Source organism: Falco biarmicus, chromosome 5 (genome assembly GCF_023638135.1).
Source record: "Falco biarmicus isolate bFalBia1 chromosome 5, bFalBia1.pri, whole genome shotgun sequence".
NCBI classification, from domain to species: Eukaryota; Metazoa; Chordata; class Aves; order Falconiformes; family Falconidae; genus Falco; species Falco biarmicus.
Window position 1 is genome coordinate 15,733,517 of NC_079292.1, and position 16,389 is coordinate 15,749,905.

The window sequence follows — 16,389 nt, forward strand, 5'->3', positions numbered from 1 at the left end:
AGTATGAAACATGCTGCGCTTTTTTTTTTTGTGCCTTTTTTTTTTTTTTGTCCTTATAACTGTATGAGTTATGCACATGGCACTGTTATGGGGCGCTGGGGTTGGGATCAGTGGTTCCGGTTGAGCCTGGCTGAATTAAGCGCTATCAGGCAAAAATTATAGCTACTCTGTTTAAAATTTCTGTAATAATCTATTTTTTCTCCTTTTTCTACCCACCCCCCCATCAAACAGAAAGAGAATTTGACCCAAATAAACACTGTGGAGTACTGGATCCTGAAACAAAGAAACCTTGCACAAGATCGCTCACCTGCAAGGTATTTTTCTTAGAAGATAAAATATCAGATGCTTTGTTTATAGTTTAAATCCTACCACAGTAGTTTGAGAGGTCATACCTGCTCCTGTCTTACAGACAATGGGTATGGTATTCAGACACTGTCTTCAGGTAATTCTTTTGAGTAATTCTGTTTCTTTGAATCAGAGCATCTGCATTATTCCACTGATATTTCTAAAAAGATTTTTTTTCCGTGTCATTTTATTATGCAAAAAGCATTAACGTTTCATGTAGAAGCACAAGTGTTATTTTAAATGCTCCTTTTTTGGTTCACGTGTGCAACAGTGTTGAAGTATAGTAAATTTTTAGTAAAAAATTCACATGATTTTTGTGTAATAAATTACTTGGAGGCTGCCCTTGTGATAGTAATGTCTCATGTCAAAAAAGAAGCAGCAATGTAAGATGTTATAATGAACATTTGTACGTGTATGTGCTTCCTGTCAGTAGAGATGATCAGTTAAATACGCTTTAAAATGTATTCATGTTTTTGAAGCCAATGAAGTCACTTTTTCATTGTAAGTTAAGAGCTACAATGATGTTACTTCATAATATTTTAAAATTATTGGAATTATATTTTCTGTCTTGGAAAAGGTAAGTCAGTAGACTCTTATTGTATGAAAACTGTTGCAAAAAGTAATTTTAGCCTTGATGTTGGCATTTTTTAAGAATGACTTCATAAATTATCAATGCTGGGATAACAGCTTTATTTCCATAACTGTGGCTAAAGTTGTTTGAAGTAGATTCTATCTTTTAGAGTTGTGGTGTATCGGAAGTATAGAGGACTCATAAACAATGTCATGCACACACAAATGCTTTTTAACCACCCTATTTTTAGACTCATTCACTTAATCATCGACGAGCAGTTCCAGGCCGTAAAAAACAGTTTGACATCCTTCTAGCTGAACACAAAGCTCGATCCAGGGAAAAAGAAGTTGCAAAAGACAAAGAGCATCCACCATCTGCAAGGGAAAGCTATCAGAGCCAGCCCACACCAGCACAAGACTCTCTGTCAGGATCTTCAGTGAACTCTGGGCAAGAATCTAAAGTAACATCTCCTGCAAAATCTAGACCACCAAATTCTGTACTTCCAAGGTAAGCAATTCGCCAGTGTGGAATGTTGCATTCTGATGGTACTGTAAGAAATGTCTTTAGTCTTTCCTGCAGCTCATTTTACAAGCATTCAGTTCCTCTTTAGGCAATTGCATGATAAAACATATTAATGTAAGAGTTACTGCTGTCCATAGAAGACAGATTATGCTTGTATTAACCTAAATCTGTCCAGGGTAGGCTGTGGTCTGATTGGGAATGAGGGAAGGAGTGGTGTCCACCCTCAGCTCAGAATCTCAGACTAACTGCATTTTGGGGTAAAATGGTCAGTAATAATTAGGGAAGTTTATGTTCAAGCTATTATGGCACATTTGGGAATAAAAGTCTGTTTGAATGAATCGGAGTAGGTGTCGGTGGAGAAATTCTGCACATTTATGTAGAATTTTTCTCTGCAAATACTTCACCAGTTATAGCAATGGAATGTCTTGGGGGGGGGGAAAAAAAAATAAATATGAAATTTAGTGTAAATGACAATGTAAGCAGCTAAGGTTTGAAACTGTCCATAGCATGCCTTTACTCATTTCAAAGATTTTTCTTAGAAAGGACAAAACCAGTCTTCAGAAAGGCAATGCAAACTTGTAAAGACATCACTTTAGAAAAACTAGTATGAGGTACTGGATCTACTGAATTGTAATTATCCGCTGATAAACTTCCCTTATGTTTTGTTTGTTTGGGGCGGGGGTTGGTACTAGTTTTGGCTGCAGTAGATAGAGCTAAACTAGTTGGGTTTGTTCATATTTCTTTTGTTTCATATTTCTTTCCTTTGCAGAAGCCTTAGTCAGGATTAGGTGCCAATTTTGGGGCTTTTGTAGTAAGATACTCCCTATTTCAAACAACAAAAATCTGTTGTTATTTGCTATCTCAAGTCTCACAGAGACTGCCATTTCCACTGTTTTCTTTGTGTTCATCAAGCCATAATGAAATTTTATTCATGCAGTGGCAGAGGTGGGCCTTACAGGGTTTGAGTGAAAGGACAATAGAGTACCTGCAGATGAGTTGGTGAGAAGTCTGCATAATTCTCAGAAAAGGAGTGACCTTACACAGTCCTTACATAGAGAGGAGCACAGAGGGACAGGCAGATGTTGGTTTTGGTAGGTGTTATAGTCTGGAATTACAAGTGTTACAGCAAAACTGGAACGCGATTTAGTGAGATTCAGCTGAAGAAATTGCAAAGGCAGTGGTACATGAGGAGGAAGATTTTAGCAGTCATGCATTGTGTTTGTACAGTCTACACTTTGGTTTCTGCTGCAGTGCCTCTGTCTGTCGTCCTGTGTTTTTGCAAGCAGCCATGCCAGAGGAAAGCCTTGCTACTTCTCTGCTGAGAGCCAGCAAGCCTGCAGCTGTGCTGCTGGAAGAAGTTATGCGAGTGCTCCCTGCTCTGCTGAGGCAGAACTTGCTGGTTTACTGATGGTGACTTGGCTTGACCTGTCTGGCTTTTCCTGAAGGCAGGAAGCACTCGCACAATCTATCCCTTGCAACAGCAACTGCAGCAGTTATTTCTAGCTGACGGACACTGGTGAGCCATCCCTGCTGAGTTCAGAAGAGGGCAGCTGTCTGCAGTCTATGACTGCTCTGTCCTGATAGCATAAATTCATGAAATGGAAGATCTTCAGATTTTTCTCAATGTGAACGTCTCCTCCAACCTCCGAGGTCCACATACATTCTTGGTTGTACAGACTGTTAACTGAGAATCTTTTTCCTACCCCACTTCTGATCTCCAGGCTGCTTTTGAAAGGCAGAGCACCATCACACCCTGTAGCGCAGAGGCATTCCCACTTTGTTTTATTGGATTTTAGACAAAGGTAAAGAAAACTTACATGCTATAAGAGGTCCTCCCAGTCCTCCAATTACTAATTAGCTGTAGAGGGTGTCAGCTAAACACTCTTTTGTTATATTTAGTACGCTAATTTCAGCGGGATTTTGGTATGAAATAAAATTTCATAACTGGACCTTTGAGGTTAATCAAGTAGCAGAGTAATGGTGCAATGTGAGAAGATTTTACACATCTGATTTTTGTTTGCGTTTTTACTATACGTTGCCTCTCTCAAGATCCGAAACTCAACATCATGGCAAATTTAAAATTTCCAGCAATAAAAAGGTGCTTCTTCTAATGTTAACTTGATGGTAACCCATGATATATTCCTGACAAGACCAAGTGTCAGCTATTCTGTATCTTTTACTGTCTTCTTTATATGATCATTTCTGGTATAATTTACTTTGATGCTTGACTCCAGCAGGTAGGTTTGCAGAGCCTTTGAACACTGATGATTTCGATGTATATTCTCCTTCTAGACCGTCATCTGCAAATAGCATAAACAGCAACAGTTCTTCAAACCACAGTGGGTACGTACCAGAACTGCCACTGCCTTCCATGGGAGGAGATTTAACGAGCAGATTGTCCAGTGATGAAGGAGAAGCGGATGGAGCTGAAGAATCTGAGAAATTAGACTGTCATTTTTCTGGACACCATCCCAGACCTCTTGGGGTATGTGTCTGTCTCTGGCATGCCTTGCTGTTATTCTTATGTAATTCAAGAAGGGAGGGAAAAAAAAAAGTAATTCAGTAAAAATGTAAGGAATGAGGACCTTGTATTATGAAAAGTGTATTCTAAAGAGAACACATACATTTAACAGAAAATTGTATGGATGGGATAGGGTAGGAGGAGAAGACTGGTCAATGCATGTGGCAAACAGGTTGCAGGACAAGATGTGCAGCAGAAAACCAGAAGTTCTAGTTTCAGATTTTCCTCTCAGTAGACTGCAACTCAGGTGTAATTCTGTTAAACTGAGCAAAGTTGCATTGTTTTAAATGTGATGTGAACAGATAATCTCTTTGTTGTCATAGTTCTTACGAAACTGTACCTTGCAATTGATTATGGCTCTGAAAATCATACGGCAGCAAAGGGCTATTACAGTGCTTTGTCAAGTATTGTCTGGTTTGAAGCTCTAATTAAATATCATTTATGCAAATGGATGTGGACTTAAAACCTACTGCTTCATTCATCCGAAAGTGGAAAGTCTAGAGCACGGCATAGCCCATCTGCTCTGGAGGTGGCTGAAGCATGCGCTTCTCTGGCAGCTGGTTTGGTCTCTCTCTGGTGTTAGTGAGAAATTGCGCTGTAAGTAGTAAGAGCTGCCTTGTGGCATTATGTCTGCAGTGTGAATTTGTTTACACTGTACAAAGCAAGAAGCAATGGGAGAACTCTTGAACTTCTAAGCAGTTGGTTCTCATCAAAATTGAGCCAAGGAATAAAACTAATGAAGACTTCGCTTATGTGTTTTCCATATGATGTACAGAATGAAACAGTGTGATAACTGTAACATTGTCCGTATTCCCTAGAGCAAAAGAGAACTTGTTACTGTCAGACACCAGGAAGAAGTAGCTGAACGTGAAATAACTGTCAGATGAAATTCTGAATTTGGTTCTTATACAGAAAATAAGAGTTATTATAGTCTATATTATGATATGCAGGTACCTCCTGCTTACTTGGTACTCTTGTATTTTACTATGGTTTTGCTGACTGCTTCTCTATGAATTAAGAACTAAAAGCTCGCTGCATGTGTGTCCACACAACTTAAAAAAACAATCAAAGTGCAGCCAATTCTTGTGCAGGCATCATCAGTGAGGCACGGCTGTCAACAGCCGTTTTGGTTTAGGATCCTAGTGCTGTTTCAAGGCAAATCCCACTGGCTCATCCGTTCTTGGAAGATCTTAGCATCTCTCAATTGAAGCAGTTAACTGAAAGTGCAACTGTTCTTAGTCCGTATCAACATGAATTCGGAAAAGACTGGGTAAATCGCCTCCAGCACAGTTGATGGTAACTTGCTGCATTTCCTGCTGAGGTGGACTGTTTTCCTTACCAAGTCCCTCTCCCAGCTAAGTGGTGGTAATTGATGGGGAAAGGGCAGTAGCTTCTTAAACTACCTCTTAGTGGTAACTGATCTGTGTCACTGGGAGGTGAGGCTAGTTTATCAACTTAAGTGGCGCTTTTAATTAACCTATTTAACCTTGTTGTGAAACAGACTTAAGATAAACAGTTACAGTCACCTCTCACTGTCCATTAAGCTGAAGAGTATTTTAAAAGGATGCTTTCCTGCTGCATTGGTAGCTTCTGCCCTCCGTCAGGATTTGTGACTTTCTCCCTGCACAATGGAGAGTTGTCTTGTTTTCTGAGGGTGATTTATAACAGGTTTCTCTCCCACAAATAGGTGTTGCAGCAGTTTTCTATGTAACGTGCGATCAGTAAGGCTTGAGCCCAAGAAAGGGTAGATTCTTGATCACACCATTGCAGTGTAGTAGGACTTTGCAGGAAGTTCTCCAGAGGAAGCAGCGCAAATACTCCTGAACTCCGCAGAATTCTCAAAATACTTACTATTCCTCTAGATGCTTTTCATACACCGTGAAGAGTGTATCCAGTGTTCTGTTATAGCACAAGTGCCATGGATGATAATTAATTTTTTTACTGAAACATCACTGGTTTGTTTGTTTATTAAATAAGATACTAAAGAATGCTCCCATTGCACCTTTTTCCTCTTCAGTTAGTTTTATTCCTGTTACAGTATTACAAGATTTAATGTGCACAGAATGGTGTAACTGTCTTTCTGAGGCAATAAGAGTATTATTAGCCAGAACCACTTCCTTAACAGTACCTCAGCATTTATGTTCTTTCCCTGGCACACATTGGTGCCTGATAGTAAACTGACTTGTTAGTGAAGTATGAAGTATACTTCACACTAACCTAAACATTATGCACATATTTAATATATCATGCAAAAAGTATTTATGCTGCAGATAGTGAAAAACACCTTTTATATGCATGATACAAATTACAAAGGTGTTCCTTGATCTATAAATGATAATTATTTTATAACATATCATTTTTTTATAAAGAACATTGAAATATCCTTTCTTTTCAGTTTTGTTCATATGGCAGTCGCTTAATGGGAAGAGGCTACTATGTTTTTGACAGAAGATGGGACCATTTTCGATTCGCACTAAACTCCATGGTAGAAAAACACTTGAACTCACAGATGTGGAAGTAAGTGGTATTTTTACACTTGGTGGGCAGTTTAGCATTTTTAGTTCTGTAAAACTTCTAAATAAAACACTCCAAGGGAAGCGTTTGTAAGTACCTCTGTATTAAGGCATAGCACTAATATGAGTACAAATTTTATCTTTTCTGTTAAGGAATATACAGCACAACAGAACGATCTCCTATTGTGATGTAAATTTCCGCCAGATTTAGGACTTTTTTTAGCCCTTCTGATCTGGGAGGAATAATTCCGTAGTTCTGTTAGCATTACTTAAAAGCATTAAAGCTCAGAGCTTTCTGATTTTGGAGATATGTTTTGATATCATATTATTTTATAACACAGGTTAGATTTTGCCTAGGTTTTTATACTCGTATCACCCATTCAGACTTCGCTCTGTAAGACGCATGTGTTGTAAGATAAGGAACTCAGTACACATTTGCCTGTGCCTAAGATGGAATATGATAGTTTTTTAGTCCATAGCACCCTTACTGGCTTTGGGGTCTTAAAATTCTGATGATTATTACTCACTGTTGAAGCACCTCTGTATCACGTATGCAGGTTCCAAGCACTATAGGTTTTGGCTACACAGATACATTAAAATAGACTGCACTTCTAAAAAAGATGCTACTTCTTTCTGATTTAAAAAAAAATATTTGAAAAGCTCATGGCATGTGCAGATAGGATTGATTTTTTGGGGAGTATTCTGCTACAGGATATGCATTCTTCTTCCAATGTAACGACACTAAAGTGCAGTGTTTCATGTCACTGTTTATTATCAGGATTGTGTTATATTCATTGGATGCCAGCCATTAGATAAACAAGGTTTGATTTTTATTTAAATATATTTTTGAAACACTAAAGCTTGGCTTGTCTGACTAACCTGGTAACTTGATAACAGTGCTACTGTGCTGGGAGACATAGTTTGGAAGTGGTTGGGTTTGCCATAAAAGGGTCAGTTTCATGTCTGTTTAGAGACAGATCACACTTGATCTGCGAGGGGTTCCTCTCTTCTGCTTTGTAAATTTGGCTGTTAACTAGTGCCTGTCACCTTCCACAAATAAAACTGTAATTTGGTTTCCTTAAATAGGAAGATTAAAACATGTTATCTATGGGCTTTGTTTGTCAGGAGAAAAGATACTTGGGCACCTGAGAAAATGTGTCACTAGTACCACTACTATCATGAAAACCAAAAAAAACCCTCTATAGTAGTTATATGATACAAGAAATGAACAGGCCTCGTCCTGCTCCCACTAAATCCAGTTGTAAATGTTTTCCCAAATTCTAGCTGTTGGTGTAATCTCTAATATTTTAATGAATTCCATCCATACTTACTTGTCTGTATAACACAGGAAGCTCACAGTGCTTAACCCCTGCTGTATTCTTCTATTGTCCTCAACCCTCCTCTGGACTGATCTTTTCCCATCTTCTCCAAGCAGTGGTATGCGTAAAGCTGTTACTTTATAACCGGTGCTAGTGCAGCTCTGTAGCTGTGGCTAGAGGTACAGGGATGCAAGGCCATGTTTTGAGCATGATAGTAACATTTACAAAGTACTTTTCATCCCTGTTTCTCAAAGTACTTCACAAAGGTGTTTAAGAGTTATTTGCACCTCTTTAAAAATAAACCAAGGAATGGATCTAATAAGCCGCTTTGTTTGTGCAGCGAGTCGCAGGCAGTAGGACTTCCTCATTTCTGGCGGCATGGACTGTATGTAATCCCTTATGTAATTGTGCCATAAACAGTGTTCTGTCTGACAGTCTCCATAAGAGGAATACCGGAAGAGAACACTTGTAATTCGGATTTGATTTATGATAAAACAGCACACCTGGTGCTGCTCTTTTATCATACTTCTTTGAGGGCAAGAGTAGGCCTTTAAAAACTGAAAAGATGTCAATAATGAGGATAACAAGGGCAGTGTTATGGTGATGTGCAGCTTCTTAACAAAGAGAAATAGGATTAAACTGTGAATTAACTTTTAGTCTAAATAATGAGAAAAGCTCACATGATAATTTTCCAAGAGACATCATAGAATTCTGGTTCTTTGTTAACACTGCACTAGATAAAATAATAGAAGATGGCTGAATAGGAAGGAGCTTGAATACATTCTACTAATTTCACAGGTAATATTATTAGATTTTATTCTCAGAATAGTATTCAACTAGTTATAAAGCTTATAAAATAGTTTAATTTTTTTGTCAAATTTTCAGTATCAGTGAAATTAATCACTTAGTTAATCGCTTCTAAGCAGCTCTCAAATGAGCTGTTGGGAATAGCACTGCATTTGGAAAAGGATGAGCTTTCCTCCTTTCCTCTTCAAGCTCAGTGATTAAGTGCTTCACAGCTCCCCAAACAGGCTCATTTACTGCCCTCATCAAGTCTAACCTGTGACTTTAGGTTGATATTGAAACTGTCCCACAACTTGAACTTTCAAGCAAAACATATGCAATGAATGAAACATGGTGACTGGAGTATTTATAGATTCCCACCATCAGGCATTTTATTTGCTTTTTTTAATTGGTAAAATAGGAGAGGAAAAATGGAAATTAAATTTGTAAGAAAGTGATTAAACTGTAACACTGCACTTAATTGCTACATGGGGCACTTGTGCTGAAACGGAGCTCAGTTCTGGTTTAACAGAGTTACACAGTTTAGGGCTTGTGTGCCATAACAGAAGTTTATAGGGAAAATTATGCTGCAAAAGTCTTTACCTAATCATCTTCTGTTGGGTCTCTGCTGCCTTCACAGATTTAATGTGCCTCATTTCAAAATTAATTCTTAGGAAAATACACTTCGTAATCCAGCTTTCCTGAATCTTTGCAATATTAAAACACATGTGGTTTGCATTTTGTTGTATTAAATCCCAAAGAACCTCATAACGGAATTGCAAGTTTAAAAAGAGGGGAAAAAATCACAAGTAAAAGCATTTTTAAGCTGTTGTAGAATGCAGAGCTGATTTTGAACGGTGAATATTAAAATACATGTGATTGGTAGAATAGGACTCAAAATTAGAATGAACTAGATTTGCCGCCTTTAATAAGTTGGTCCTTCCCAGAAATTGTTTCCTATCTGCATTGTTTGGATGGATTTTTTTATGTATCTGAATCTCTTCTTTTCTCTTTTTTCTTCTTTTTTCTTTTCTCTTTTTTTCTTCTTTTTTTCTTTCTGTTTGTTTTTTTTTATTATTTATTTAGGAAAATTCCTCCTGCGGCAGATAGTCCCATGCCTTCTCCAGCAGCACATGTCTCCACTCCTTTTCCAGCATCAGTCTTACAGCCTTTCAGCAACCCCAGTGGGGTGTATATTCCTTCAACACCTATCAGTTCAAGAATCACTTCTTCTTCTTACATAATGACATCAGCCATGTTATCAAATGCAGCCTTTGTGACAACGTCAGATACGAATTCCATTATGTCGCACACTACAGCTTTTCCTCATGTGGCTGCAAGTCTAAGTATCATGGACTCAACTTTTAAGGCGCCATCAGCTGTGTCACCAGTGCCAGCAGTCATCCCTTCCCCATCCCACAAGCCATCCAAAACAAAAACCAGCAAATCCTCAAAAGTGAAAGACCTGTCATCTCGGAGTGATGAGTCGTCAAGTAACAAAAAGAAAAAGCCGCAGTCGTCGTCCTCGTCGTCCTCATTATCTTTACAGACATCTTCCTCATCTTCATTTTCAGGGTCCCACAAAAAGAACTGTGTCCTGAATCCCAGTTCAACTTTGAACTCCTATCAGGCTACATCTTCCTATAACAGTATGTCTGTGCACAATACAAATAACGGAACAAGCCCACTCAGTGCCAAATCGGAGCCCTCAGGACGGACTTCATTATCCAGTAGTTCAACAGACTCAGTGAAACATATGAGCATGGTAGTAAGCAGTATTGACTCTTCTAATCTGTCTGTATCTTCTCTTGTGCACCACTCAGGGGACCATTCCCTGGGAGCACATAATGCAGTGTCTTCTCTACCCCTTTCTTTTGACAAATCAGAAGGAAAAAAGCGTAAAAACTCTAGTTCTAGTAGCAAAGCCTGTAAAATCACTAAAATGCCTGGTATGAATAGTGTTCATAGAAAGAGCACTGCCAACCTTATTTCTGCGGTGCCAGATCCTACAAGCAGCTCCATCTCTCGGCAGGTAAGGGACTCTTCCAGTTATTTTTTTGCAGGTCATGTCTGACTTACTTGAAATATTTCATGCGTTCTGGAAGGAAAATGCTATGTTTGCTTCAGATGGTTTTACTTCACACAACTTACTTTCTAGTCTAATACAGAAACATATCTGTATTTGTTTTGTACCAAGCATAGAAAGATGTTTTGATAGTTATATATATCTCTACTTTCTTAAAATATTTTTATGATATTTTTTTTATTCGATTAATACAGTAGCCATTTGTATCTCTGAAAGTAAAATTTACTGCCCAGAATGGATAAATAATTTTTAGCAATTAATTTTTTATCTTAATTCTCATCTCTCTGAAATAAATTGTGTCATTAAAACAGGAAGATAAGAGTCAGCATTTCTGTTTGTTTCTTTTCCCAAACTTGTTGCTGATTCATTTCTTAGTATTATGCAAGTCCCCTGATTTCTCTTTTATGCAAAACACTTACATCTACCCTTCCTCTGGAGAGAGTCTGAGATGCCTGACCTCAGATGCTGTTTCCTGTTTGAAACTGAAAAAATTAAGAAATTAAGATCTCAACCAGATGACCTTTAGTGGACATTTCGTTGTCTTCTTTACTGTGAATGTGTTCAGAATATTGAAGTCAGTGCAACAGATGAGGTTACACACTCTTCATTTCATTGTCACTAGCAATAGAGCTTTGACTTCCCTTTCAGTGATGCTATATAAGGAAAAAAGTGTATGTGAAGTAGAATTTGGTGGGGAAACTGCCAATATGGTCTTTATAATGATCTACTGTTCCATTCTGCTGCCTTGTCCAGTGCTGTGCAGTGCACAGAAAACAAAGCTTGGCCCTGTAGCCTGGAAGACAAAACCATAGAAAATAGAATACCTTAGAAAATCCGGAGAAGGTAGCTTAGGAATTTTTTTTGTTTGTTTGTGAAACTCTCATTTCCTAAAGATATTGCACATCAAATAGATCTGGAATGGAGAGGGTAAGATCTTGGGCAAGGCAATCCATATGTAATAGCAGACAGAAATGGGAGTGGAAGAAAAGAATAAATGAATTCTAAAACTGGTATAGTAGACAGAATGAAGGTTTCAAAGAGTGGCTTAGCAGGTGTATATTCTCTTTCCTTCTTCCAGCAGAGGTGCAACTGAGATGACTTGTTTGGCTTTGAAAAATGGGTAGTGGCACATTCTTTCTGTTTTAAGCCTTTTAAATGTGTCCTGCAATCCCAGCTAATCTTTAAGTCACTGAAATCAGTGGAGGATACTGTAAATTCTTCATTCTGTCATACATCTGATTTTTGAAATATGTATGTGCCAAAAAAAGATTAAATTAGCCTGAGATACATGATCTCAAATGGGAAGAAGTAGTAAGTACAAATTGGTACGTCAGTACAAACATTGGTAGTAGGAAATGGACTGTATCATCCTTTCACAGAACACAGACTATCTGTAGCTAGTGCAGTCTGAGGAAGTCTTACAGATAGACGCAGGAGGTTCTGAGTTCAGATTTCAGTTCCCGTAGTGATTAGATCTGCTCCTGTGGGACATCCTTATTCCAGTTTGTGATGTATTTAAGCATGTTGCACAGTAATAGAAGTAAATAAATCACAAAGAATCAATCAGAGGTCTTTTCTGATTATTTGTAAATATGTAATTCACGCTAGTATTTTTTTCCGTAAGTAAAAGATTAAATATATGTAAAGAGTATAATGATATCCTGATTTTTAAACATAATGTTTTTATACACATGTACAAGTGCGTATACATATACATGTATACATGCATATATGTGTGTGTATATATGTAAAAGTTGGTCACACTTTCCTTTTATACTGCTGGTCTTTGGAGCTACACTAGTAATCAAAAATAGGAGGTAAAGTGGAGTTGATTGTATTTCAGATGTCTGGCTGGGAGCCAGTTGTCTCTGTGACAAGGATACTGAATTGTATGCAATACAAAACAGACGTTTCCTACTGCTTATTTGTGCTATAAATACATGAAATTTGTACCCACTTAAGCATATGGGTCAAATAATATTACGTACTCTACATGTGAATATTAAAGCTCTGGAGAATACAATACTTGAAATCACTTTTAAGCTGTGCTGTTTTGACTTGCTGTGTTCTAGAAATGCAATCGCGGTAAAAATTCCACACAAAACAAAATCAGTATTACTTAAAATCTTGCTCCTGTTCCCTGATGTAATAGGGCAAATTAAGAGACTAGGAACATAGAAAAAAAAGTCAAGTGACTGGTGATAGGCTGAGGGGGGTTTATTGTGGGGTTTTTTTCTATTTTAATTAAAGTCTGGCCTGCAGATAGTAACTGAAAGTGTTAACCATTGGGTTTTGAAGTACACTTTATTTTTTAAAGGCGGGGGGGAGGGGGGGAAGATTCGGGTCTTGGCCTCACCCCAGTCCTTGTGATCCTTTTGATACGGCGTTGCCATCATTAAAGACCCAACACAACTGGAAATCAGTCTTTCTTATTTTCACTTTTTCACTGAGCGCTGCAACTGTTTGGTCTGTCTGAATTACCCTTCTGTCCTGGCGCGCTGCCTTTCCAGGTCTGAATGAAGCCAGGGTGGTAAAGCAGCTCAAAGCCGACCACAGTGCCGCAAGCTGTGTTGCTCCTTGCTTTGTCTTACGTAGAGAGGCAGTCTGGTAGCTGCAGGAGCGCTGAGTGAATGAAAGCCCAAAGAAGTGCCGTGTTCCCTCTCAAGATTCTAGGATCTCAGCAAGTCGATTTCCTAGTAGCTGTTTTTCCACTGAGAAGATGGACATGTATTTTATTACGGAAGGGTTTTATGAGTGTTAGAATGGTGGATGTAGGGAAGACAGATGTGCAGGTGTGTCATGGTGTTCTGAGTAGCTAGGAAAGGTTTTACAAGATTGTGTATCTTTAGTCAAGATTTGTATACTGAAGGAAAGCACGTTGCTACTGAGAGAACAGCTGTGGCATGCAAAACAAGCTAAAGGGAACAGGATGGGCAGAGGCTGATCCTTTTAGTCCTTGCGCACCATGGGGGCTGCCCTCAGAACTGGCTGTAAACAACAACTTTAAACATTTCTTCTGGATAGAATGTGCGCCGAGAGCACTGTTTCAAGCAGTCCCTGTGTGAAAAAGGGCAGATATGGAGAGGGAGACAAAGGCTACCTTTCACTATACATGTGAAATGGCAAAATAACAAAAAATGTTGCAGAAGGGAAGGAGAAAACCCATGTTGGTGAAAACCCTGCCAGCCAATGTCACAGTCCCACCTATTCAGTAAGGAACTTGCAGCTGCATTTCTCACTGTTTAGAAGACAGGTCCTTGCTTCCTCTCCATCACATGATTAAAGCTGACATTACTTGAAGTTCGTTGACCTTGTGAATAACTATTCAAACTCCAGTCATCTGCCATTTGCAGGCAGGTGTCCATGGTTAATTTTTATTACCCTTGTAACCCCTGAGGAACTACTCTTGACTCAACAGCTGTCTCCCCTTTTCTATCGCAACAAGCATCTACGCTATGTTTATGGGTCATTGTAGAAGACCCGAAGACAGACTGCCCTTGCAGAGTGCTGTAATCTCTCAGGCACTGAAAATACGACGATTAAATATTGCAATATTTTAACTAAGTACTTTTAAAATGCATATAGGTGTACTATCAATTTGCACTCATTCCCAAACAAATTTGCTGATGCAGTAAGTGGAAACAATTGCAATTTTAAACCTGGAGTTTGAGTCTTCTGGTTAACACTTGCTTTATTGAGCAAAAATAAATGAAGACTCTACATGAAAGAAAATGGGTAACTCGGGGCATGCTATGGTGCTTGGCCACTTGCTTTAAACTCCCCAGGAGTGGGAAGGTCCCCTGGGGAGGAGACTGTGACCTTGAGCGCTCTGTGCTCTCTCAGTTGCTGACTAGCTGTTCTGAGTCACTGCAGTAACCAGAGGAACTAGCATTTCAGTCTAGAGGGGTGGGGGTTTACAATCTCTGTTCTCTCAGTAACTGTTCCTTACACTGTTTTCTGACCTCTCATACTATCTGTGTGCCTTTTAAGCGTTAGTTTAAAGTGTACAGGCTCCAAGACCTAATTACAATTCTATCCGAAGTGTATTTTTTGCAATAGCAAAATACCTGTTCCAAATGCAAAGCAATTAGTGTGACTTTACACAGGAAAGGGAAGGCCATTACCAGCATCTGTGTTCAACTGACAAATATGCCTCTCAATACTGCTCAATTAATGTCTTTCAGATTGGAAAAAATAGCAGTGTAGCTTTGTCACAATCCAGTCCTTCGAGTACATCAAATCCAGTACACAACAGACAAGTAAGTTGCTTTTAAAAAAGTGTACTTAAGTAGTCTGTAAGTGGTTTTGAAAGATATTATACTGTAAAACCTTAAAACACAATTTCTTTATTAATACAATTCTTTAGAGAAGGTGTCTTTCAGTGAACTAATACTAGATTTCTCCTCTCACCTAATTCTTTTTCCAGCTATTTTCCCATCTGAGATTTATGAATAAAAAGCTTTTACTGGTTTTTCACCACCTGTAATACACCTCAGGTTAGCTTATGTTGGCCACTGGCTGTTGCTTTGGTCGTACAAACTCAGCAGCAGCGGGAACTGTCTGCAGAGGATCCAGCTAAGCTGATCTGGTTTTTCTATCTAACTTGTCCTGCTGAGCGAGATGGCACAGCAGAGTCCCCAGCCTGGCATAGGAAGGACAGCATTTAAAAATAGACCAGAAGTGAAAGCAGCAAAGGGAGGACAGAAACAGGACAGAGAAGACAGGGCACTTGAATATTTAGAGAAACTAATCTGAAAGCATAACTAAGCTAAACGTAATCTGAGTTCTTCTTAAGACTGCGAGAAATCCTTATCACTCCCGCCATACAGGGGTGGCATATCCATCACACAGACTAATAATAATTGTATAATTATAATAAATACTGTAACTCAGCTTTTTTGTGAGGACAGGTGCTTGACCTGTGATCCAGCCCCCATCTGTCTGGAAGACTGAGGGGCTAGTCTGTGTTTTTTAATATGGCCCCTACTGTTTGACTCTCCAAGTTGAGTAGTTTATCAAGAATTCATTGTCGAGATCCTTGGTGTGAAAAGGTTTCCCACCTCAGCAAGGTGTAACAGCCACAAGCAAACAAAAAATTCAGAGGATTTTTCTGTACAACCAGTCAGTATTTTAGAATTCTGTTATGTATTGTGTGTAAATTATACAGAAGTAGTTATTTCAGATGGCTGTGTGGCTTAGTGTCTGCTGTGTAGACACAGCAAAAAAAATAGTAATGATTGTAATAATGATAACTCACAACTGTATCCCCATTAAAAATATTCTGAATCACTCACATCTTGAGATGAACTGCCAAACAGTAATTTTTTTTTTCTCGTGGCGCTGAATGCAATGCAGTATATGTAGGGAAGAACTACTCTGAGGGGAATAAAGTGGAAAGTTTCTTCATACCTCTAGGGACTGGCATTTTCCTGTGTGAGACACTGTCATCCAGCTGCCAGTAACAAACATGGGATAAAGCTGTTCTGAAGTGCAAGACTTCTTGCTTTAACCTCCTGCGCCTGTATTAGTATAAAATACACACTACTCAAGGGACAGAGCTTGTTAGGATCTGTTGCCTAGATCCCATGGGGAAAACCTAACAGTACAAAGCATTGATTTTGTGGCAGCCTTATGTAAACAGAGGCTATCGCTGAGCTTTTCAGCTGCTTGTTCCCAAAGTTTTTATCAAAAGTAGAAGTGTTTGTTTTAAGCCCCACAAACTCTTTATT

General features: G+C 38.8%; 1 protein-coding gene across 9 annotated transcripts in view; it reads left to right on the forward strand.

Annotated features, from left to right (window-relative positions):
- ATXN7L1 (ataxin 7 like 1) overlaps positions 1 to 16,389 on the forward strand; it is a 114,548-nt gene that overhangs the window by 93,658 nt on the left and 4,501 nt on the right. For all 9 annotated transcript variants that reach the window (XM_056339678.1, XM_056339680.1, XM_056339679.1 and 6 more), the window contains 6 exons: positions 232 to 314; positions 1,167 to 1,423; positions 3,731 to 3,923; positions 6,355 to 6,476; positions 9,661 to 10,606; positions 14,845 to 14,919. In XM_056339678.1, coding sequence (XP_056195653.1) covers positions 232 to 314; positions 1,167 to 1,423; positions 3,731 to 3,923; positions 6,355 to 6,476; positions 9,661 to 10,606; positions 14,845 to 14,919 — 1,676 coding nt within the window. The remainder of the gene's footprint in view (positions 1 to 231; positions 315 to 1,166; positions 1,424 to 3,730; positions 3,924 to 6,354; positions 6,477 to 9,660; positions 10,607 to 14,844; positions 14,920 to 16,389) is intronic.